At 41.5% G+C, this 27157-nt stretch overlaps 1 protein-coding gene across 1 annotated transcript in view; it reads right to left on the bottom strand.

The window, feature by feature from the left end:
- Positions 1–27157, bottom strand: part of Rsf1 (remodeling and spacing factor 1) — a 96924-nt gene that overhangs the window by 54358 nt on the left and 15409 nt on the right. The window contains exon 2 of the mRNA XM_048435112.3: positions 18242–18333. Coding sequence (XP_048291069.3) covers positions 18242–18333 — 92 coding nt within the window. The remainder of the gene's footprint in view (positions 1–18241; positions 18334–27157) is intronic.

Raw genomic sequence — 27157 nt, forward strand, 5'->3', positions numbered from 1 at the left:
AAAACAACAACAACAACAAAAATAAAGAAATGATATACATATGGCTGACTGCATGAATCTGGAAAAAATGCTAATGCAAGAAACCACACCAAAGGATGCCTACAATGAGATTCTACGGATTCCAGGGTATGCATAATGTCTAAAGCATTGAAATCAAATTCAGAGACAGAAAACAGGTTAGCAGTTGGTAGATGTGATGATCAAGGCTGTCAGCTTGACAGACTTTCGATCATCAGGACATGCATGTTATCCCGGTTATAAAACAGGCGGGAGGACCCACCCACTGCAGGTGGTACCATTCCCTAGCAGGGATTCTAGCCCAGATAAATGCAGAAGGGGAACTGAGCCTAGAATGCAATCTCTGAGTGGATACAATAGGAACAGCTGATTCAAGCTCCTGCTGCCCAACTTCAGCAGCAGGACCAACTCCCTCACAATAAACCTTCTCTCTGAGCTGCTCCTCAGAACACCGCACAGCAAGAGAAAACCAACTCAGACAAACAGAGCAGGACCTAGGGGCACGGCTTTCACTTTCGAGTAGTAAAATGTTTTAAAATTAAGATAGGTTGCAAACTCCTTGGAAATATACACACAACAACAAAAACACTGTCTTATTTATTTTAAAAGTTTTTAATTTTGTTATTTTGAGACAGAGTCTCATGTAGCACACAATGGCCTCAAATATACTATGAAGCTGAGGCTGACTCTGAACTCCTGACCCTTCTGCCTCTGTCGCTCAAGTACTGAGATTACAGATGTGTGCTACCATACCTGGAAAAAAAAGCAGCAACTTTATAAAATGTAAAGAAAAAAAAATCGGGTTGGAGAGATGGCTCAGAGGGTAAGAGCATTGCCTGTTCTTCCAAAGGTCCTGAGTTCAATTCCCAGCAACCACATGGTGGCTCACAACCATCTGTAATGAGATCTGGTGCCCTCTTCTGGCCTGCAGGCATACATGCAGACAGAATATTGTATACATAATAAATAAATACTTAAAAAAAAGAAAAAGAAAAAAATCTAAAATGTTCAACTGGGTTGGGAAGGAAATGAGGCCAAGAAGTTGTATTTAATAGTGCTTAATAAGTGAGGGATATAGGCACTACTCTTAATTAACTGTTAAACATATATTTCATGTACCAAGAAAAGGCAGCTTCCACCAAGAGATCTGTGGATACAAAACTAGGTTTATTTACAAATTTACACATATTTTCAAATTATTCCTTACCAAAACTAAGCTATGACTTTCTCTACACTGTAAGCACAGTAACTGTCCAGGAAGACTGCAGGGACACGGAGCGCCCACAGTGGCACAGCTCACATCAGTGCAGGGAAGGAAAGGTGAACTAAGAGGTGATCTCTGGGGACTGCACGTGTAGCTCAGTTGACAGAGTGCCTGACGAAGCCCTAGATTCAACCTCCAGCACTGCTAAACCAGATGTGGCAGCGCATACCTGCAATCCTAGCACTGGCAGGTGGAGCGAGAGTCTGGGAGCTCAACAGCATCCTACAGGGCCAGTTGGAGGCCAGTCTGGAATACACAGATCTTGTCCTAAGCCAAGTCGAACCAACCGATGACAAAAAAAGAAATGGTCTCTGTATCAAGAAATCCAACTGACCAATCAATCAACCAATCAACCGACAGTCTACAAAAATAAGAACACAGAAATAACAATACAGTCAATGGAGGAAAAGAAACCTAAAAAAAGGTTTATTCAAGTAGTGACATTTGTGAACACAAGAAAAGGATTAGTGACATTTTACCTATCAAGGAACTGGAGCATAGAAAATTGCTTTTTATTATTTGTGTGTGTGTGTGTGTGTTTGAGAGAGAGAAGAGACAGATAGAGACAGAAAGAGATAGGGAGAGATCCAAGTGATCTGATGTACTGACCTATATGGACACCCACACAAAAATGGCTTACACACACAGATGCATGCATACAACCTAAGAATAAAACTACAAAAAACCCCACATTTTTTCACTGATACTTTATATTCTTCTTTTATACCCCATTTCATTAATTTTTGCCCTGATTTTGATCACTCTGTCTGTCTGCTGACTGAGGATTGGACTTACATGGAGGTTTAAAAGCTCATAGCTGATTCAAAGCTTGCCTCTCCCTACCAGCAGGGTGACTTTGTGGAGTCAATCACCTGTTCGACTTGGACTTGTGGACTCTTCTTCTGTAAATGGAGGTTTGGGGCAAATAAAAGATAAGAAATGTGCCAATCACATACTCGCTGTGTCATGCCTCCATTATATATATGTAAACCTGAAAAGAATTCTAGAAAGCCATAAGAAGAATCAATTAGAACACAAGCAGGAGTTAAAAGAGGTGATTAAAAAAAGTATGCTAATAATCTTTAAAAGGTAGGTAAATATTGTTTTCCAACACTAGCTTCAGTCATGTGGATGGAACATGTTCAAGATGTAAATACAGTAATTAGTTATTGATTCATCTTAATTTCCCAGTTTTATTTTCTGGGGATTAATCATACATTTAGCTAAACCACTTCTAATGTTATGTTCTACATCCAGGATGATGGTAAATTTTGAATGCTATTAGCATATATTAATATGATAATAGATTTCTTTATGCCTTTATACATTTACATGATGCATTTCATAATTTCTACCATTTGTTTTATTCTATTTTCTACAAATGAGTGTGTTGTCTGCAGGAATACACATGCACCATGTGCATGTAGTGCACGTAAAGGCCAAACACAGCTCCAGATGCTCTGGAACTGGAGCTGCAAGTTGTGAGCAACCATGTGGGAGCTGGGAACCAACCCTGGGTCCTCCCATCTCCCCAACCCCCTAAACTAAACATCTAACTTACTGCTTTAGAAGCTGTGTTCCACTGTCTTTACCGTAGGGTAGCTGACGTAACCAGCTGCCATTTTCCTCTCATCCCTGATGGTCCCCTCTCTCCGAGCTAGTCCTGCGTCTGAGAGTGATTTTGTTTGTACAGATGATGTACTTACATTTAATGATTTGTGTGTCTGTGTGTGCATGAGTGTATATATGCACCCACACATACATGCATGCACCACAGCATGTATCCTGAGACCAGAGACAACTTTTAGAAGCTGGTTCTCTGTGACAAGCAGTCACAGCCTTGGTGATGAGATTCTGTCCCTTCTGAGCTCTTACCAGCACCAACAGTAAATATTTTGAAGCTAAGAGTCTTGCTAAATCTAGAGAAACCTGTTATATTAGATTTTATTTATTGTGGATGCTTACATACATATAAAGTTTATTTTAAATATAACATATTTAAGATAAAATTTACCCTTTTAACCTTTTTAACTGTATATTCCACATTAATAAAATTTATTAATTTTATTCAGGATTTGGGCAGCCGTTATTACTTTTTATTTTTAAACATTTCTTGGAGTAGAGAAATAGCTCAGCCAGAAAAGTGTAAGCTTCGAAAGCACCCCAGCACCCATGTAAAAAGCCAGGGGTGCTCATAACCCCAGTGTTGGAGAGGCAGCCTGGCAGATGTCCCAAGCTGATTGGTCACACGGCCTAGCTGAGTGACTCTAGGTTCAGTAAGAGACTACTTAAAAAAATAATGTGGAGAGCACAACTGAGGAACACATCTAACATGAACTTTGACCTCCACATGAATGTACACACATGCAGGCATGAATTCGCATGTGTGCGTGCACACCCACATACCATTTCATAATTCAAATAACAGCCTTAACCATGAAATCCTTTCACCTTACAGGGCCTTGGGCAAGCTTTCAGACTACATGGATGTTCCTACTCTAGAATGTCCATGTGATGAGATCACAGAACACTTGTCCCTGCTTCTCTTTCTCAGGTTTTCCTTTAGAATGCGTCTCTAATGAATATCATTTCTACCCGTAGGCTCTAGTGAATAACACAGCAACAACCATCAGCATAAAAGTATCTGAGTCCCTGTACAAGTGAGACTTCTCTGCCATACAGCAAACCAACTTTTAGATTTCCGAGGACACAGAAGATGTGCCACGTTAGATTCTCCTGAAGAAAAGGACTAAACCCCGCCTAACATTGTCACATCTTATTGTATAGAAGGCATTTTACTGCTGGTTTAAGATTGTGTTCTTTTGCCAGGGATGGTAGTAACAGCTTTAATCCCAGCCCTTGGGAGGCAGTATGATAGATGCTCAAGGCTAGTCTTGGCTATGCAGCGAGTCTGAGAATAGCCTTGCCTACACAGAACCTGTCTCAAAACAAAGCTGCATTTTCTTGACTAATGAAATTGAGCATCTTTCCAGGTACTTACTGAACATCTTCTGTGGAAATGTCTCTTTGTAATTTTACTTATTTAATCTGGAGGAGGGTGAGAGGGGAGACACTCCCATAAAGACAAAGCTGGTCTCAGACACATTTATGTGACCAAGGATAAACTTGCACCTTTGACTGCCCTGCCTCTGTGCGCCACCACATCTGGTTCACTCTGGGCTCCAACCCCCAGCCTCACACATTACTAGCATCACTCTAGCAACTGAGCTGCACCCTAAGTACCTGGGAATGCAGATGGAAACCGTCGGTCTATCTCTAAAAGGGCGTCTTTTCTCTGCTGAATTCTAGGAGTCATGTGTCCCATCCCCCACCTTTTGAACTTTTTAAAGATTTATTTTATGTGATGACTGCTAGCCTACATGTATGTGTGTACATCATATACGTGCCTAGTATCCGTGGAGGTCAGAAGAACATGTCAAATCCCCTGGAACTGGAATTGTAGGTGGCTGTAAGCCACCATTCGGTAGGTACTTGGAATCAAATCCAGTTTCTCCGCAAAAGCAACAAGTGCTCTTAATTGCTAAGTCATTTCTCTAGCTCCCCAGTTTGTTTTATCCTCCCCCATTTCCCTATGTATGTGTATACTGTATTACACAAATGTTTTTATGCATGTTTGCATGTGTATGAATATACATGTGGGTGGGGTGCATACATGTGTGCTGAGCGCATGTCAAAGCCAGACTAAGGCAGGGTCTCTCCATCAAGCCCAGAGCCTGCTGACATGGCTAGCTCACTAGTCAGCTGGATCTGGGATTGTGTCTCCACCTACCATGGCTGGAATTACAGGCAGGTTGCCATAAGCACTGTAGCGGGCGTGGTCGATCAATAGACTAAACAGACCAATACTATATAAAAGATTTAGCTTTTAATAAAAAAAAAAAAGGGGAAACTTACACCAGAATCCCAACCATCCGGAACACTGGATCCAGGCCACAGAGGGAGGGCGGGGGAATTGCACCCGCCAGGTTTATAGGTAAACATTTGCCTTAGGGCAACACGCCCCACGGACAGAATGTGATTGGCTGAACTCCCCTATCAAAGCACCTGACATTTCTGTGGATTCTGGGGGTCCAAATCCAGGTTTTCAAACTTTCGGGGTAAGTGCTTAAAAACTGGCCCATCTTCTCAGCCCTTAGGAGTTCTTTTTTCTTAAATGTGGTGTTTTGCCTGCGTATATGCCTACATGAGAGTGTCAATTCTCTTGGAGCCAGAGTTACAGACAACCATGAGCTGCCTTGTGGATACTAGGGATTGAACTCAGGTCCTCTGGAAGAGCAGCCAGTGTTTTTAACCACTGAGCCATCTCTCCAGCACATTTTTTTTTTTGGGGGGGGGGGGTCCTCTGCATAACAGTTCTGGTTGTCCTAGAACTTGTTTTGTAGACCAGACAGGCCTCGAACTCACAGAGATCAGCCTGTCTCTGCCTCTCAAGTGCTGGAATTAAAGGCATGTGCCACCACTACCCAGAACAGGAATTCTTAATATATTCCCAAATAAACGTCCCAGATTTGCAAGGTACATAATTTGCAGCATGAACAACCTCACTCTACAGCCCTTTCTCTCTTTCTTTATAATGCTCTGATGCACAAATAATTTTAATCTAGTCTAGCTACTTTTCCTTCTGTTGCCTATACTTTTAGTATCACATCTGAGATCACAAAGATTTCCCCTAAGAGTTTTACAGATTTAGGCCTTACATTATTGAACCATTCTGAGTTAATTTTTATATGAGGTATGAAGTAGGATACATGTTCCATTTTGCAAATTGTATTTTTAAAAATACTATTTATCCTTGTTAGTATAGTGGTGAAAAAGAAAAAAAATACTATTGAGCATAATAGATAACAGTCAAGAGATATAAAAATGCTACAGCAAATGAACAATCAGCTATACACATAGTGTTCTGCCATTCTCAGTGCAGCCAGGAACCAAGCACTAGGAATCTGCCTACTATGCCGCTATGAACCCGTCACTAAACCACCTTAGGTCTCACAGCAGTCACAGAGAAAACCACAGGAAGCACAATGCAGCATTACCATATCCACAAACATAAATAATTTGGGCAAAATTCAAGTAAATTTGTGAAGAAATGAATGCCACAAAAGGGGAAAATTTTATTTAAAATTATGGTGCTCTTTCTTTTACAAGTTGTTGCTAATATTCATACAGACTTGCTGAAAAAAAAAAAATTCCTGAAAAGAAGCTGTACCTGGCTGTGAACAAAACTCCTGGGTGGAATCGGTGTCTGCAGAGACTGATGGACCAGCTGGGACTCTGGTGCTGAGGGGAGGTCAGAATTTAGTAGGTTCACAGGCTGACTGCTTTACCCTGAGGTAGGTTAGCTCTCTGGAGCAGTCACTTCTTGCCCACTTCTGGATCTGAACTAACACCTCGTGATAATAAATAAAAAAATACTCCTAGCTACTAACCTATCAGTACACTAACTTCTACCAATCCAAGAGGTAAAAGCGGCATGAGATTAGCATCTGGGGCCCATAGAATAGCTCCTCCCGCCTCTCTTCCTCACCTCTCTGGTGTAACCACCAACATATTGTAAAGTTGCCTCAATTTATGACTTTTTGGTTCTAGGAAACCATAAAAACCCCGTGAAACTGCTTTCACATTGGAACACGTATTCTGGGGACCTAAGCCTGTGTTCCGGAGCCACCGTCACTCAGAATGGCTCCCGAATAAACTGTCGCTTACTCTCTTGTGCAGGAGGAATGTCAAATGCTCTAGTCACTACAGAAAGTCATTCAGTAGTTCCTCAGAAAGGTAAACACGGACATCACTGTATGACCCCTTCTCTCCTAGGTGTGAAACACACAAATGGAAATATATGTCCTATGAAATCGTGTGTACAAATTTTCATAGTAACATTATCCCTCCAAAATGAGAGGAAACTTAAATGTTCAGGAACTGGTAGAAAAATAAGAGGTGGTAACAACCAAACACTGGATAGTACGGCAGTAAACACTAATATACACCACAGTGTGCACAGACTTAAAGACTTCATACCAAGTGAAGCCAGACAGACACCAAGGCCAGGCTTTAGGGTTCCCTTTGTAAGAAACGTTCAGAACTGGAAAACTCACGGAGACAGAAGGCAGAGCTGCGGTGACTAAAGACTGGGCGCTAAGACAGTGTGCAGCGCAGGGCTAGGACCACGGATGACAAACACTACGTCTCTCTCTCCAGGGCCAGAAATGTCGCAGAATTAAAGTGTGACAATGGTTTGATGATCGTGGCGTTTACAAAAGAACAGTGAAGCATACACTGTAAGTGGTGAAACTGTATGTGAAGTGTATCTCAGTTTACCACTCCACAGAAAGTGAAAGATACAAACAAAAGCTAAGAGCAACAATCTTGTTTTACTTTGGAGAAACACAGCTGCAAACATCTAATTTTCATCAAATATGACCAAATTACCAAATGATGAAATTATTAATTTATGATTGATGACAGTTTCCAGAGAATAAAAGCAACAGGCGGGGGTGCGATGGGTATGACTCAGTGATTGTACAGTTATCAGGCAGAATCCAGGCTGGTGCCCAGCACAGGGGAGGGGAGCAGCGGGCAGTAATCAGGGAAAGAGAGGGCAGTGGAACAGTGACATGTTCTGAGATTGTTTAGATCAAGGCCATATTTTTAACCAAATTTATTTATATTCAAAGAATTTCTATATTTGCTATTAAAGATTGAGTACCAAAAATTGTCACTTTTACCTTCCATTTATTCTTTTGTTGCTGTTGTTGCTTTTTGAGACAAAGTCTCACTAAACAACCCAGGCTCACCTTCAGCTCATGACCCTCCTGCCTTGAACCCACCCCCCCACTGCTAGGGTTTCAACCATGCACCATCTGCAACTCCTGCGTTTATTCTGAGGGATAAACAATAAGGTTACTTCTTGTGGAAGAGCAGAAACACTACATCTTTCTGGTTTATTCTATGTCAGGACAGCTACGCCCAGAACATGTGCAGAGGTGGGTGTTGACCGTCAGGCTTGCTGCCAAGGGTCTTAACCCACTGAACCATTTTGCTGACCCAAATTAAGTTATTTTCTCATTATCCTTTTGCATAAAAGCCTATAAAATAATTTACTTATTACTTATTTGTTCATTATCTAAGAAGCCCATTTGCTTTTGAACCCCAGCAGCAGCATAGATCACAGACATCAACATGGTCTCCAATGGGAGCCTGAATCTCAGGCATCCACATGGACTCCGAAGGCAGCACAGGCCACAGACATCAACATGACCTCAGGTGTTAGCACAGATCACGGACTTCAACATGGTTAGACATTGAGGGCTTCTGTGATAAAATCTCCCCAACCTCTACCCACTATACAGAGAGACAGACAACTGTACCTCCAGTTCCAAGGGATCTGATGCCTTCTTCTAGCCTCTTTGGGCATCAGACATGACACATAGCCATACAACCAGGCAAATACCCATACACATTAAATAAGAAAATAATAGCAATAAATCTCAAAAAAATGAAAAAAGAAGATAGTCTCTTACTTAGGTATGTATGTACATACAAACATATGTATGTTTTTCAAGGCAAGGCTTCTCTGTGTACTGTTCTAAAACTTACTCTGTAGACCAACCAGGTTGGCCTTGAACTCAGAGATCTGACTGCCTCGGCCTGTCCCAAGTGCTGAAATTAAAGGTGTGTACCACCGCCCCTAGCTAGGATAGCTCTTTTAGTTTTGGTTGTGAGTTCAGTCTTTAACAGCTAAGCCGTCTCTCCAGCTGGGACAGCTTCTTTTATAATCCCCTCCCTGCTACTTTTGAAGGCCTTGCGACTGGAAGGAGCAGGGCCACAGCAAAGCACAGGCACAGATCCTACCTTCTCAGTCCAGTGGCGTCTATCATCCTTCGTCCAGGCTGTCTGAGATCGCTGTGGTGGCTGGAATCATTAACAACCAAGGGCAACGGGAAGAGTTCCCTGGATGTATGAGAGAGAGCTCGGTGACACAGAAATTTCTCCGTGGCTTGCCAAGTGAAAAGAATGTGAAGACCACGGCCAAGCAGGAAATCAACAGATCCTAGCAAATCAGCTAGTTTAAATTCTCCTTCACCATGTTTGTTTGTGAGAGTCTATCTTAAAAGTAAAACGTAACTAGATTAAATTAGTGGGTTCTCTTTTTTTCTGTGTAATTCTGGACAATATATGTCAGACAGTGCAAGACATGAAACAAGATGGACGCCACTCCAGCTATCAGGGATCAGGGTCTTGTTGGCTCTACTTTCCACAAAGGGAGTGAAGGGGGGGAGCAAGGGGAAAACATTCCCACAGGTCTTCTTCACTGTGGGTTTCTCACTGTATGACATGATTGCTGAGCCTCTCCACTACATTCTCTCTTGGTACCTTATTACAGGTAAGGCTGAGCCTAACAGGCGCCTGCTCACTCTACAGTCTTAGTTGTTTAAAGAGACACTAAGAAGACATAACAAACAGTAACAGTGGTGTGGTTTGCTGAGTCTAGGCTAAGGAGGCAAGGAAATGCCAGATGCATAGTCTGTAAACAGAATTTTGATTTCATGATATTCCATTACTTCAAAGAAGAAAGAAACAGCTCTCAGTAAAACATATGTAGAGCACTACTAAAGGAAAAGCAATGCAGAGCAGAGAAAGGTCAGGTACCACCACAGACCTGGCTGCCGCCGGCAAATGAGAATTACAAGAAAACTGGAATTGTCTACATGACTGTTTAACCTCTTAACATCACTGCTTAAAGGTGAAGAGAAGCAAGCACTCAAGAGACAGCCCAAAGTAAGACGAATGTCCCACCAGAGGCCTGGCCAACAAGTCTGAGGCGTCAATGAAAAGCTGGCTCTGCCATTTTTAGCCATGTGGGCCTATACAAGTTTTTTAGCTTCTCAAATCCAATTTCCTTATACACAAAATAGGGATAATCTGCGTTTCAAAGTAACAATCATACAAAAGAAAATGCAAAGTTTTCACCAGTGCACAGTGAATGTTCATTATAAAAATCACACAGCAGGAACCAGGTCTTCAGGCTCCTGTAATCTCAACGCCTGCTTAGGCCGACACAGTGGCCCTGTCTCAGAGAATCAGCACATACAATAATTTCCATAATGAAGTTACTACCGAGTCCACAGAGAAAAAATTCAAACAATAGCTGCTTCTACAACGGAGTTTAACTAAGGAACATCTTCCTGGGAAAATGCCTCAAGAAGCCAGTAATACTCAAGCTAAGGCTTAAGGGATAAGCAAGTGTGCCAGGAAAATGAGTTGGCAGGAAAGCATTCCAAAGATACAGCATATGCAAGAACTCTTAGGGGAAAGATGGCAGGTTCAAGACAGAGTAGATTTGTGGGAGGAAAAATTTCTGGATTGGAAAGTTATTCTAGTATCATTTCTGTGTACAGGAAGCCCCTGTTGGGGATGGAGAAATGGCACAGGGGGTCAGAAAGCTTGCTGTGCAGGACTGAGGAACTGAGTTCAGATCCCAAGCGTGGTCACACAAACCTGCAACACTAGCATCTGCTGAGAACTGGGGAGGGGAGGAGGGGCGCTGGACTGTATGTGTTATAGACAGTAAGATGACGGGACTTACTGCCCAGTCAGCTTAGCTGAAAATTCCAGGTTCAGCGAGAAACCTGCCTCAAGGGAAGGAGGCAGAAGAATGTTAAAACTAGCTTATTCGGGCTTCCATTCAAGTACATATAGATGGACACACATACCTGCCCATGCATGCGCACGCGCGCACACACACACACACACACACATACACACACTGCTTCACCAGTGAGGAGATGAGACAGTTCAAGGATAGGGTGGTGGTCCAAAGTGAAAAGGGGAGTAGCCACATGAACTAAGCAGAGCGATGGGATTGTAACCAGAGACCAGAGGGACAGGAAGGAGCCTAACAGACTTAGCTGCTGTTGAAGCGCAGGGGAGCAGGGCCTACATTTTGCTTCAGGCTGAAAACGTTGATGGTGACGTGAACACATCATGGGTTCTACATGAATGCATCATGGGTTCTACAGGTGCAGCAGGTTTGGATGAGAATAAAGCTGGCTTTTGATGTGCTTAGTGACAACAGTTGAGTGGGCCACTATTTTGAGAAATGTTTGTCCTTTCCATATGTCTGACATCAGGTTGGTGAGTGGCTTGCTAGCAATTTTATTCTATATTCTCTCTGAATCAGATATCACTCAACGCATCTGCAGAAAGCTAATGACAAACATGGTAAACATCAATGTACACTCACTTAAAACTATGTGGCTTGGGACCGTAGCATGATGTCAACTACAGATCATCCTCCACAGCATACCTATCCTGTTCCAGTTCCACTTTATTTACAAATACAGGTAGAATTTGGCTATAGTTTGCTAGTTCCTACTCTAGACTACCAATAGCACTTTTAATAATTCACGGACAACAGTGGCTAAAAAGGAAAAGCTTAATAATATAACCTGAGCCAATATGAAACTTGAGCTGGGAGTTTCACATGATTTTATTGGCTACTTTCCCATCTGTGACAGAGCTTCTGCAAAGGCAGCATGAGAGAGGAAGGATTTATCCTGGACACAGTACAGTAGTTAGTCCATTGGAGTGGGGAGGACATGGTGGAGGAGGCATGGAGGTGGAGCTCCCCACATTCAGGCAGACCACAAACAAACAATTCTGCTGGAAGCAGGGCCAGAATACATAAACTCAAAGCTTACTCCTAGTGGCCTATGTCAACCAGCGAGGTCTCAAATCTCTAAGGTTCCTGGGTACCTGGTGCTCAAGCACATAAGCTAGAAATTCCATACTCAAACTATAACATTATGGTTGATAAATTTATATAAATAAAATTTACCTGCAAACACTTAACTACATACAAAGTTCTGCTGTGGGATAATGCTTTTATACACTGTAAAGGCTGATCACTCGCATTGGTTTAATAAAACACTGATTGGCCAGTAGTAAGACAGGAAGTGTAGGCAGGGCAACCAGACGAGAAGAATTCTAGGAAAAGACAGAAACACAGTCACCAGCTAGACCTAGAAGGAGCAAGATGAAAATGCCTCACTAATAAAAGGTACTAAGCCACATGACTAAACATAGATAAGAATTATGGATTAATTTAAGTTGTAAGAGTTAGTTAATAATAAGCCTGGGCTAATAGGCCAAACAGTTTCTAATTAATATAAACCTCTGTGTTTCTTTGGAACTGAATGCTTGCAGACCAGGTAGGACAGAAACTTTCGTCTACAAGTTCATACAATACAAGGTATTATGCCCATTTTTGGTGACTTAGAGAAGAAAACAAAGTATACAAACAAATATAATATTCCTTTTAAAAACAATATATATTTATTTATTTCATCCATCCATCCATCCTTCCTTCCTTCTGGTGTTTTTTGAAATAGGGTTTCCCTGTGTAGCCTCGCTGTCCTGGAATTCACTCCATAGACTAGGCTGTCTTTGAACTCAGAGACCCAGCTGCCTCTGCCTCCCAAGTGCTGACATCAAAGGTATGCACCACTAACACCCAGTTAGAATTCTTTCTTATTGTCAATAGAGAACTTTGTTGGTTTTAGGCTGCAAAATTAAAGATACAGCTCTCTCTTTATGTGTTTGCCAAGCTATTTAATAATATTTAGTAATTCAACAAATAATGGTTAAGTGTATACACGCTGAGTACTACTCTAGGCATGATATACATCAAAGATCATGTTTTCCGTAAAGGGCCATACAGTAAACATACCACACTTAGTCTTTTGTCAACTTGACACAAGCCAGGGTCATCTCAGAAGATGGAACCACAATTGAGTAAATGTCTCCATCAAGCTGTGCCCTCTAGGCAAGACCATGGAGTATTTTCTTGATTAATGTTGATGTGAAATGCCCGGCCCACTACAGGTGATGCCACCCCTAGGCAATCAGTCTGAGTTGTATAAGAACAGGCTGAGCAAGTCATGGAGAAGAAGCCAGTAAGCAACATTCTTCCATGGCCTCTGCTTGAGTGAATTCCTGCCTTGGCTTTCTTCAGTGATGGACTGATCAGTGATGTAAGCAAAATAAACCTTTCCCTCCCAGGTTGCTGACCAGAACTGAAGATTCTTAATTCAAAATAGCAAAAGGCCCTGATACGTCTTTAAGGGACTCTCAAATTTTTTCTATTGTTGTGATAAAACACCATAACCAAGGCAACTTCTAGAAGGAAGGGATTATTTTGGGCTTAGATTTAGGTGGCTAGGGTCAATAGTAACAGGGCCTGCACGGTGGCAGACAGAGCAGCTGGAGCAGCAACTGAGAACTCACATCTCAAACCGCAAACAAGCAGCTAAGAGAGCGCACTGAAAATAACACGACTTCTGAAGCCTCAAAGTCTCCTCCAGCAAGGCAACACCTCCTAAACCTACCCAAACAGAACTAGAGGCCAAGTATTCAGATGCCCAAGAATACAGGGGACATTTCATTCAAACTACCACAGTGGCTCAGAGTGGTAAGGTAAAAAGTATGCAGGATAAAAGGATAGTTAGCAATCAGATACGGTGGCATACATCTTAAATCATAACACTCATGAGACCGAAGCACACCGATCTACTGTGAAGTTAAGTCTGGTCTACACATAATATACAAGGCCACCCAGAACTACATAGTGATGTCCTGTCTCAAAAACAAATATGTGGTGCTGAGGAAATGGTTCAGCAATTAAGAACACTAGCTGTTCTTCCAGAGGACCAGGGTTCCATTCCAAACACCCACATGGCAGCTCACAACCATCTGTAACTCTAGTTCAAGGAAATCTTATGCTCTCTTCGGGCCTTTGAGAGTACCAGGTATGCACATGGTGCACAGACATGAGACAAAACACGCATACATGCAAAATAATTTAATTAATTACAAGTACAAATATATGTTAAATACAACCACATAAAGAAGATGCAAGAGCAGGGCGGTGGTGGTGTACGCCTTTAATCCCAGAGGCAGAGGCAGGAGGATCTCTGTGAGTTCAAGGCCAGCCTGGTCTACAGAGAGAATTCCAGGACAGGCTCCAAAGCTACTGAAAAACCCTGTCTTGAAAAACCAAACAATCAAACAAACAAACAAAAAAAAGAAACTACAAAAAATATTCAACAGCACCAATACAAATGACTAATTTAAAAAATTGGCAAGGACAAAGAAGTTAAAGACAGGCAAGAACACATGAAAAAAAGGTTCAACATACTAATTATTAGATCAACACAAACATATCAGGTTTGTTACTATAAAATGAGTAAGTGTTGCTGCAGAGAGTGATGGTTAAGTCATCACGGAAGAGTCCAGCAAGTTCACAAGAAGTCAATACAAAATTATTACATGACACAGTACTTCCATAACAAAATGAAATCACTTGTATACCTTCAAATTTGTACAAATTTGTTCAAACTGCAACTTTTGTCCACTATCCAAAATGGACAAAACATGGAAGCAAGCCCAAATATCATAAATAAATTATTATTTATGATAATAAACCTATAAATGATAAAATAAAATGTGCCCTAACCGTAAAATGGAATATCATTACGTATAAACTGAGTACCAACACAGCCAAAGACTAGATGAACCTTGCAAACATCAAGCCAAGTGGAAGAGAACAGATGTAAGAACAGTGCGCTAAGACTCCACTTACAGAAGCAAATTCTCCAAGTCAAATCAAATCAGCCACTGCCAGGGCTATGGGTAGAAAGTAGAAGTCTTTAGGAGATACTAAGTCTCCTCAGTGATGAAAATGTTCTGGACTACATAGAGGCCACCACATAGCACCATAAACACAACAGCTCCAGCAGGAAATACTAAATAAAAGACAGCAAACACAGAGGACTGTATATTGCATGACTCCATTTACACATAATATCATAAAGTGCAGGGAGGGGCTACTGACGAGCAGTGCCGAGTGTCTTCTCTGACTCGGTGCTGACGTGGCTGCACAACTCTGCGTGCACTGACACCACCGTTCACTGTCTCACATGTGTGACCACAGCTCCACTCAGGCTGAGCAAGAGCCACATCACAGGGCTAAAGAGTCTGATGAAACCATCTCACCTCTGCTTCCGTACCCACAGAGTCTGAGAACAATTCAGTCAATTCTTTACAATATAAACTTACTTATTCAAAATACTAAAGTTTGTTAGTAACAGAGCCAGGATTAGAATATAAGATACTTACTTCTACCCCAGTTCTCAGAACATTAAAAAAAAAAAAGCTAGAAAATTTTTTTTAAAAAAATCTTTTACCCAGGCTTAGTATACCTATAATCTCAACACGCTGAAGGACTGTAACTTAAAGACCAGCCTAGCTAGAATGCAAAGTAAGACCCTGCCTCAAAAAACAAAGCCAAATAAATAAATAAATAAAAACAACTTTAATATATAGATATTAAGTCCTTATAATTCTTTTAAATATTATGTTAAAACCAGCATTCTGATATCACAGCATCTCTTTTTAAGCTCCAAATCACTCATTAGTCATTTTGCAAATGCAAAAACATTGATTTTACTGGTATTTTAAAAAGCACTTGGAATAGCTAAAAATTTATTCATTTATCATTTATAGACTAATATTTCCAACAATTTAATTAAACATTACCTAATTTTTCTTTTAAAAAATACCATTACATAAAATCTTTGAAAAATCTAAGCTGGCTTTTCAGTGCTTTATTTTAACATGTTGAAAATTACGTAGTGTGTGCATGTACGTGTGTGCATGTGTGCACATGCTTGTATATATGTGTGGGTACACACTTATCACAGGTCACAGGTGAAGGTGAAGATAACTTGAAGGAGTTAGTTCTCTCCTTCTACCCCGTGTCTGGGAAATAAACCTGGGTCATCAAATTCGGCAGCAGGCTCTGATCCCGGCTGAGCCATTTGACTGACCTGTTTGTTATTAGCATTTATTTTTTTAAATTAGATTAAATATATGTGCATGCGTGTGCCCGCACGCGTGTTTGTGAAGATAATCTCTTTCCTTTTGTTGCTCTTAGGACAGGCTTTTATGTGGCATATTTACAGGGCCACTCTCCAGCCTTGTGACCCCTACTTACACCTCTGGAGTGGCTGGGATCAATCAAACACAGGGTCTCTGTTTGCCCAGACTCTATTTACACTGATTTTTTTCAAAAGTTAGACAAACCTAGAGTTGGAAGCCTATATTCCTTCCCCATTGGTTTTGGTCAGTTTTGACCACTACAACCAACAGAAGATGATAGAAGTGATCTTTGTAATTCCTAATCTGATTTAAAAAAAAAAAATTGAACTGATTCAATTCATCGTTTCCTATCACTTAATCTGGAGTGGTAAATAATGAAACAAAGATAACCTAAATAGTATATATGGTGTTTATTATAAAAACAAGAGTTCTTATCTATAATGAATCCTCTTTCCTAAATAGTATATATGGTGTTTTTTTATAACCATTGTAGTTCTTATCTACAATGAATCCTCTTTCCACAGCGCCCTGCCCCCCCCAAAAGGAATAATATAGTACGTTAAAAGTTGTATTACATCTATTTGTTTATTTTTTTGTGTGGTTTCCCGTGTGAGAGGGAGGTCAGAGGAAAACTTTCAGGAACTAAAACTGTAGAACCCAGGGACTAAAGTCAGATCATCAGGCTTGGGAGCCTTTACTCACCAAGCCATCTCGCTAGCTGATTAAAATTTTGTTTTTAAAGTAGACAAGAAAAATCTTTTTCAATCACCTACAATCATAAGCTAACACTTTAGTATGTTATAGAAGTCAAAATACTCTACTGGGAAAAATATTCCACTGACCATGTAAATGAGTACAACATCTCTGAGCTTCGGCTTCCCAAGCATGCAGTTCTGGACATGAGTTTAAACTGGTGAACAGGGGACGAACTCAGCCTGGAGAACGTTTGTCTAGCAGGCACAAGGCCCTGGGTTCTGTCCCCAGCACCACATGGAGGCAGAAAGATCAAAACATCAAGGTCATCCTACATAGGAAATGGTTTTGCTGTTAGTAGGATCCATCCTACAGCTGAGACTACCCAGGTTGTCTTGTTAATTATTACAGGTTTGACTTTTTGACTCGATAGATAATTTATAATTCTCTCATACTGACTTAATAGATTTTAGAGATTCTTTCTCTCTCTTTCCCCCTCTCCCGCACAAATATTTTTAAATAACTATTCTGTGTATATATATACATGCAGACCAGAAGAGGGCACCAGATTGTGAATCACCCTGTGGTTGCTGGAAACTGAACTCTGGACCTCTGGAAGAGCAGCCAGTGCTCTTAACTGATGAGCCATCTCTCCAGTCTTAAGATTTTCTCTTTCAAAACAGGGACAAACTCAGGTTCTGTCTATACCTTCTGGGTGATTTAAACAAAAATGTTTGATTTGACTGGGTTGGTTTTAAAGAATGAATGAGAGAGAATGTGGGAAGTTCTGAGCAAGTGAAGTGGCGGCAGGCGTCAAATCCCAGGACCGAGGTTACAGACGCAGAGGATGGAAGTTCAAAGCCAGTTTATGTGGCACAGACTTCAATTTTAAAAAACAACCACAAAACAAAAACCTCAGCACACAAAAGACACCACTTTTAAAGCTAACTTTAGAAATTAAGACTGCTACAATGTATACTACAATGAGTTCTCTGTTGCACACGCTCAAGGCATGATAAAGCTATCGCTTACCTGGGCGTGGTGAGTCAGGAGTATCTTAAATTCAAGGCTATCCAGAATGTCCCAGAGTTCTCCCCCAAAAACAAAACTAAATATGTAATGTTGTTTCCCAACACGAATTTACAAAATAACGGCTGTCAAAGAAAAATTTATACACAATAATAACACGGAGCACAGTCATATTCTGTAACTCTAATAAATTAGTTTAAAAGCATATTACTAAATACAAATATCAATTCATATTCAACTAGATAGTATTTCAGTGGCAGAGAAGGATTGCACTGTTACCTTGATCAAGTATTTTTCCCATCTATCTGCTGTAACGGATTTGCCAATCTTCCTCATCAACTTCAAATGGAGCTCCACCAATTCTTTTGGTACTTAAAAGGAAGGAAAAACTTCTGTTAGCCAACAAAATAAAATATTTACAAACATTTAAGATTTTAAAAAAAAAAAAAACGAAAAACCCACTTCCTCCAGTCCTGAATCTTTTCTTAAAACACAGAATGCTGCTGATTCTTTCATTATCCCTGAATCCTTAGAAACCTAAGCTAGAGAGAAAAAGGACTAAAAACCAGTTTTAAGACCTAACAGGGAAGTCATACTTCAAACTGTCAGTAAGAATGAAACCGACTGGTCACAGAAGCCCCACCCAGTGCTGGCTCCATGGAGTGGGGACGGGCAAAGTCAATGGCTCTGAACTTTCTGCTTCATTTTCCTGTGAACAGAAAACCACTCCAAAAAGCAGGGCTGTTTATTTATTTTTACTATGTCTAGAGATGTAACGCAGGGGTAAAGCACTTTGCCTAGCACGTAGAGGCGCCAGGTTCAAGCCCCTGTAATACAGTAAGTAAAGGTCATCAAATAAAAGCACTTAACTAAACAACTAAACTTCACAGAAGCCCTCAATGTCTAACCATGTTGAAGTCCCTCACGGTATGCATTTGGATTCCAGGATTCCAGACCGACCCAGTGAGAAAAGAACTGAAGATACATCTCAGATTGTAAGTAGTCTAACAGTGTTCAAACTTAAAAAAAACACTAAAACTAAAAAACGTTCTTCAAGTATAACTCCTATCCGACCAGCTAAACTTCTCTGTAACATCCTAAGGAGTCCTCTCCTGCTTGCCAGACCAAAAAAAAAAAGAAAGTACGTATCTTCCACTCTCTGAATAGGACTAACCTCTTTAAGAGGAACTCTACCTTCCTACACCTTCCTCACTGGGTTTTGACTATTATTTAAACTGCTCTATCTTCCCTTAGGTTCTCTGTTCTTACTGCAAACAGAGAGAGTTCCTCTAAATATCCCTCAGGTATGATTTGATTGTTTTTAAATTATATTAATTAGACCAAAGGGAAATACAGAACAGATATGCCTGCCAAATTTTGTATTTCAAAATTCCAAAATGCCACTATCAACTTAAAAAAATTACAGGTACCCTATCTATTTTTTTCCATAATCAAATATATACACTAAGAAAATAAAAAAGAAGAAGAAAGAAGAGAAAATGCTAGACCAAAAATGTTCTTTTGCAGCAAGACTTGTCTAAGCACTTGTTACCGGTCCTTACAGTATGCTATGAGTATCTAAGACAGAGAGAGTACCTGCAACACTCTCCAATGAATTTGATCTAACAGGTGTTGGCTACAAACGCTGCAGAGTGGGAGGGGGTGTCCTAATCTTTACAGCCCTTCGTTCTCTCAGAGACTTTACTACTAGCTTGAGACAACTCGGAAGTGTAACATTTACTCATCTAACAATCCTAAGGGTCCTTGCTGAGCCTGCACGGAGCGAGTCTTGCACGGATGGGCTGGTCACAGATAATGCAGAAGTAGAGAGTCAAGGATGGAGTGGGGACTCCATATAGAAACAAAGGTAGATGTAAACAGCTAAACCCAAAGAAAAACAGAGAATGACTACGGAACTTCAGACAGGAGCTTTACTATGACAACAGTCTCACAAAGCCAGCAAAAACCCGGTTTTATTTAAACGTTGAAGCAGGAGACTGCTCTGTATTTTAGAAATATCTTATGACTGAATTAGAAGAAATTTGATTTTAAAATAAAAAGTTTTCATTTGCTTCCTTTAAGAGGTAAAGTACAGGGCAAAAATCTGAAGTTAACTCCAGAAAGTATCTGTGAAGAGAAGAGAAGTCCCCTGAGCTCAGCCACAATGCGAGGGGCAGCAGACACAGCAGGGGACAGAACTGAGAGCCCCTCTAGGAAATAAACTCAACAAAACCCATCCAGCCTGGCAGTGCAGACAAACGAGGTATGGACTTAGAAAACCAAGAGGCCAAAAACAGTGCAGGCTCAAGGAAACCCAAAGTGGGCTCAACTCTCAGATCTTCCATTCTGTGTGGCTGGTCAGGTTCTTTGGCACTAAACCTTGACTTTCTAATCTGTATTAAAAGACTCTGGTAATCTTCTGGAGTTTTGAAATAGCAAAATACTATATAAAATTAAAACATTTTTGATGTATTTCTGTTGTGATACTGGAAACTAAGATCACCTTTAACAATTCCCAAACATTCAGAGCTTAGTTTACCCTGACTGACTACACCTCAACCTGCCATAACCCCAGTTTACTGCACTGCAGGCCTGCTGCCAGAGTCTGTCCTCCGTGTATCACACCTTAGGGTCACCCTTCGTCCCCTCTCTAGGACGCACAGAGTTGTAAGGCCGCAGTTAGCAGCTGGCACTGTCTCTACAACTCTATAAACACCGCAAACTTCAGCTTATGTTCTGACGACTATTCCTAACCTAACTCCCAATCCCCTTTCTCTCCCCCTCCTGCTTCGCTCTTTCCACTCCTACTCCCCCGCCTGGTTTTTCAAGACAGGGTTTCTCTGTGTAACAGCCCTGGCTGTGCTAGAACTCACTCTGTAGACCAGGCTGGCCTCGAACTCACAGAGATCTGCCTGCTTCTGCCTCCCGAGAGCTGGGATTAAAGACGTCGGCCACCACGCCCAACCCTTTCTCTTACAACTATACTGGAATCCTCAACAGAGATCACCTTGGTCTGACAAAGATGGTGGGTTCACTCCTAAAGGCAGGAGCAGGCAGATCTCTTCGGATTTGAGGTCAGTCTGATCAACAGAATTCCAGGACAGTCAAAGCTACACAAACAAACAAACAAACAAACCAAAAAGGGAACAAACCACTTTGGTCTGTTTGCTGCCCACTAACCCTACCCTAGCCCCTGCATGTGCATGCCTTGTGGAAGTCTTCCAGCTGAATTCCATATCCTTATGTGAGTTGTACTCATCTTTCGATGACTGGGGAATTAAGTCTCGGATTTTCCAGTGCCAGTATGTCTTTATTGAGACTGTTCTTGCTGTTCAAACTGCCTGCACCAAGTGGTGACTCGAACGCCAGTTTCTAAACCTAACTCCCCCACACCACATCACACAGAAGTCAAGGAAGATTTTTATTCTGTTGGCATTACTTTTAAAAGGTCAAAAATCAACACACAAAAGCATGGTTTTCATTCTGTTTACAAGTCTTGTTTGTTTTGATTTAGTTGTATAAAAAGTTAAGTACTGAATTTATCAAGGTGCTGGCTCTTCTACGGGGAAGCCACATGGAAGTGATCCTGCAGTGTGGAAGAGTACAGTGCTGACGTATTACATTAAAATTCACAAGGCATTGTTTAGTAACTATGGAGGGTGATTAGAATGAAAATGGCCCCCACAGGCTCACAGGGAGTGGCACTATGTGAAAGAATAGGAGGTGTGGTCTAATTGGAAGAAGTGTCTCACTGTGGGTGGGTTTTGAGGCTTCAAAAACCCACTTCAAGTCCAGAGTCTCTCTCTTCCTGCTGCCTGTGGATTTGTACTTAGAACTCTCAGCTACCTCTCCTCCAGCACCACATCAGCCTGCAAGTCTCCGTAATCCCACCAAGACAATGGACTAAACCTCCGAACTGTAAGCCAGTCTCAGTTTTCCTTTATAGAGTTGCTCTGGTCGGTACCTCTTCAATAGAACACAATAGAACACAGACTAAGTAAATTTATTTAAGTTTTGGTTGCAAAGAGAACTAAAATGTGATGATCTTTAAGGGCGCTGAATTTATTAACAGATAAATATAGGGAAACACTTCACAAGGAAAACCAAAGGGCTGGGAGGTAGAAAGCTAAGCGGTACAGCCATTCTTAGCAGAACTGCCACAATGTGGTACTGCACACTCTCGAAAGCAGCTGTTTAACAGAACACCATAGAATGATGGCGTGTTCTGTACACGACATCCACCCAAACACATGAGAACACCATAGAATGATGGATGGCATGTTCTTCTGTACACGACATCCACTCAGTCGCACGTGGCTACTGAGTATCAGATAAGTGGCTAATGAAAGTGAGGAACTAAGCTATATTTTGACTATGTATCTGTGTGAGTCTGTGTTGGAATATGGACATGTGAGTGTAAGTACGTTTGAGTTACAGGCAGTTGTGAGCCAGCCGCTATGGTTACTGAAAACTGAACTCCAGCCTTCTCGAAGAGCAGCAGCAAGAGCTCTTAATCGCTGAGTTAGAACCAAGCTTTCTAGTTTTACCTATTCTCTAAACGTTTTAATTATAGTTACTTAGTGAGCATGAGAGCACACACAGGAGGGGTCATATGAAAGAGCGTATGTGAAGGTCAGAGGACCACGCCAGAGTCAGTCCTGTCCTTCCACCACGTGGCTAATGGGAATCAAACTCAGGTCACCAGGCTTGGCAGCAGGTACCTGCTGAGCCACTCTGCCAACCCCAATTCTATTAGTTCTTAATTTAGTTTAGTAGACACGAATGGACAAGCCAATTGTAAGGTGTCAATTTTGTTTGGTTGGTTAGTTGGTTTTCTGAGAAAAGGTCTGTTGGGGAATTTGATGTGTGTTGCATCTTTTCATACTGCCTTTGTTAACAGTTTGATTATGTGTTTGATTAAATAAAATTAACCTGCATGCAGGAGGATGAGTCAGCAAGTTACTGACAGGAAGTGGTGAGGAGGAACCACGTGCAGCAGGGATTCCTAAGGGGGGGATTGGAGAGAAGGATGCTGAGTAGTTGCTATACAGTGTCTTTGAGCCAGCAGAATTCCACCTCAAACCTTGAACTGTGAGTTCTTTAGATTTAGATAAAGTTTCCCTTAATAGCAAGGAACAGAATTCCTTCAGGCTGCAGCTCCTGCACAAAAGCCATTGCTTAAGGGCGGTCACTGTAGCTAATAAACTGACAACCACAAAGGTCTCTATATCATGTAGCTCTGGCTGTCCTGGATTCATTATGTAGACCAGACTGGCCTCCAATTCACAGAAATTAGCCTGCTTCTGCCTCTTCAGTCCTGGGATTAAAGATGTGTGCCACTATGCCTGGCTAAAAGTATCAATTATATTCTTAAATCACATGATCATTTTCTATAAGCTGACCAGCTCTAATTTTACTCGTCAACTACAACATTTTCCAAATAGCCTAATTCCCACGACATTGCTTATTAACTAGCCATAATTTTTATCAGATCCCTTTCTGTGAAAGATTCCAAGGCAGAAAGAAGAGGTCTGGGATGTATGGTCATAAAGACCCTGCCAGGACTGGTGAGATGGCTCAGTTAAGAGCACTGACTGCTCCTCCGGAGGACCAGGGTTCAATTCTGAGCACCCACATGGTAGCTCACAACTCTCTGTAACTTCACGTCCAGGGACTCTGACACCCTCACACAGACATACATGCAGGCAAAATCCCAATGTATAGGGGGCTGGAGAGATGGCTTAGTGGTTAAGAGCATTGCCTGCTCTTCCAAAGGTCTTGAGTTCAATTCCCAGCAACCATATGGTGGCTCACAACCATCTGTAATGAGATCTGGTGCCCTCTCTGGCCTGCAGGCACACATGTAGGCAGATATTGAATGCATAATAAATGAATATTTAAAAAAAAAGTCCCAATGTATACTAAATTAAAAAATCATAATTTAAGTAACAGACTAAGCTTGCAGAAGCAGCAATATTTAGAGTTTATGATATAAAGATGCACAGAAAAACATTAGTGTGAATTGCCTTTGGGTAATTGGGTCAGCTACACAGTCTGGGATGCTGCCACTTATGCTCGATACCTTTGTCCTCTGGCGTGGTCTTTTATTTTTTTAACTTTATTTTTATTGGTTACAAGAAGCTTTATTTACTGCCCAGCTGTTGTTGGGGAGCAGCGTTCTAGAATAATGAAATTGACCCTTGAAATCGCCAGCATGTGCATCATACTTTCCTTCATAGAGCTCTTCTAGCCAATCATTTTCATTTTCTTAAAAGCAAAGAAATGGCTCAAGACTGTGAGCTATAACTTAGACCACCGAGAAAGCGCTGACGCCTGTGCTAGGCTCTACCCTTGCTCCAAAGAGCTGGCTGCTTTACACGCGCGCTCTGACGCCCGTGTTAGTCCTTGCATTCTTTTAGCTTGTTACATGACTGGCGCTCAATCTTCTTTCAAAATAATCACAATAGGGATGTGGGACTAGGGATTTAGTTCAGTTGGTAGAGAATTTGACTAGCAATACACAAGATCCTGGGTTCAATACGCAGAACTGCATGAAAACTAGGTGTGGGGGCACTCATCTGTAATCCCAGCACTTGGGTGGTGGGAGGAGGTAAATTCAAAACCATCCCTCAGATCCTAGTTCAAAAAAATAAAATAAAAACAACCACTATTACAACCTAAAAGTTAATTAGTGAGTACCATAGAACTTATACATAAATAAACAACTTTTAAAATGTTCAACGAATAAATCAAACTAAACTGAACCCCTGCCTCAGGCGCAGAAGCTGTCAGCAGACACACCCCTCCCCGTTGGTACTCAGGACTCCAGGACAAGTATGTTCAGTGTCAGCCTGGGGACTGGCATTTATTTCTAACTGCGCACCTGGGAGCCAGGCCCCAGGCAGAAACTGACACAAACTCCTTAACCTGTGGCTGGGACAAATCTGAGACACACCACCAGTCCTGTAGTTCAAAGGGGACACTCAGCTGCAGGTGCCCACAGAGGAGCTCCCTGGCTCTGTCTGACTCCGTGCTCCCTACCAGGATTTCCCATCAGCCACATGGCAAGTCATAATTGTCTATAATTCCAGTTCCAAGGGATCTAATGCCATCTTCTGAGCTCGATGGTAACCAGGCTCAAACACAATACATAGACATGAACACTCATATACATAAAATTAATTGAAGAAAGCTGAGTGGGGGTGGCTCATGCCTTTAATCCCAGGACTCAGGAGGGAGAGGCAAGCAAGAGTTTGAGGGAAGCATGGCTGACAGCAAGTTCCTCCAGGATAGGACAGGTTACACAGAAAAGCCCGTCTCAAAAGAAAAAGAAAGAAAAAAGAAAAAAGGCAAAATAAATAATAATTAAAGAGAAAAACAATCAGCTGGGCGGTGGTGGTGCATGCCTTTAATCTCAGCACTCAGAGGCAGAGGCAGGCAGATTTTTATGAGTTCAAGCCGTCTACAAATCAAGTTCCAGGACAGCCAAGGCTATGCAGAGAAACCCTGACTTGAACCCCACCCTGACTCCCCCGCCCCACAAAAAAGAAAAAAAATCCTTCCTTCTGAGACCAGTTTTTTAAAGTTTTATTACACGGGGCTGCTGAGTAAATACACCTGCTGCCAACCCTGACGACCTGAGTTCAATTGCTGGGAAGGAGAAAATCAACTGTAAAAGTCTCTGACCTCCACATGCATCATGGATGCCATGCGTGTGATGTGCACATGCACACACACAGTTAGTCAACAAATAAATGTAATAAGTTATATTGCAAACTTAACCTACTCATCCTAGCTCTCCTCACTGATGGCCATAAACTGAGCTGCCCGAATTGGAAGGAAGACGATTGCTGTGCTGGTGATGTGGCTCAGCGACAGGGCATCCGTCCCAGCAACACACGCCCACAGGCACATTCTCAAAGACAATGACAACGGCCGCCGGCTCAAACTGCTACATGGTACAAGAAAACATATTCTTCTGGGTAACTTACGAAGAGCGGGCCTCTTAAAAAAGCATAAAACAAATTTGCAGGCACTTTTATTTATAAGTGGATGAATTCACACAAGAGCACCAACAATATAAATATTTATAAATAAACACTCATTGACTAACATGCTTAAGTTCCTTACACACGCTCCTCCAGCCTTGTTCTCAGGGTGTACTCTAACACACATCCACTTTCTTACCCGTCCATTTATTCTGGACTCAACAAAATCCGGCTCATAGTTAAAAGGCTGCAGTGCAACATAGCATGTTGTGGACCAATTCCGTTCCCCCCTTGCAACTTTGCTTCTTTTTTGAATTCCTTCAGATGCCTCAAGTTTCTGCAGTTTCCTTGAAAGCTAGTACTATTTTAGAATTTCCTTCCTTGTGTCCCCCAGATTATCTTCCTGTCCCATCTATAATCTAGATAGTCTAATGTCACTGTCCGAGTGGCTTCATCAACAGTGCTCCCTGTACTGGTGTAACAAAAGCTCAGAGTAAAGGATGTAGCTTTGTTTAGTAACTCATTCTCAGGGTTAGGACATTTAATGCCCCTAACCCTTAGAAAATAATTCTTTTACATCACTTCCAGGATAGTGTCCTTCCTAGTAGCTCAGAATGGCCACACTTTGTACGGGCCTGTCTTCAGCACCTGGGACAGTGCTCGCCGTACACCACACCAGCAGTAGGGTTGCTTTGCTGTTTCTTTGACTTTGCAGGACGAGGTACTACTATATAAATATCAATGTCACTGGCAATAACAGTCACCATGTCTAACGTAAGATAATATTAAAACAGTTACACCCAAGGACTGTGCTCTCAATGAAAATGATCCTTTCTACCTGACAAACCCACTTCATATTCCTTTCCGAACATTGCATGCGTCTTTCCTTTCTTCTTGGGGTGTCAGGGATTGAATCCAGGGCCTTGCATGTGCATCTTTCTTTTTCTTTTTTAATTTGTATCTTTCTGTAGAAAGTTGAGTACATGTACTTGGGTTTTGCAATCCTATCTACTCAGACAACCTCCATCTTTGATTTGATTTTAGTTATAATTTAAATATCATATGGGACTGGCTGGTGTTGGAGAATGTTTAGATCAGTGGTTCTCAACTTGTGGGTCACGACCCAACTGGGGTTACGTATCAGATATTTACATTACGATTCCTAACAAAAATACAAAAATAAAGTAGTAATAAAAATAATTTTATG

The sequence above is a fragment of the Myodes glareolus genome, chromosome 24, assembly GCF_982192425.1.
Source record: "Myodes glareolus chromosome 24, mMyoGla1.1, whole genome shotgun sequence".
NCBI classification, from domain to species: Eukaryota; Metazoa; Chordata; class Mammalia; order Rodentia; family Cricetidae; genus Myodes; species Myodes glareolus.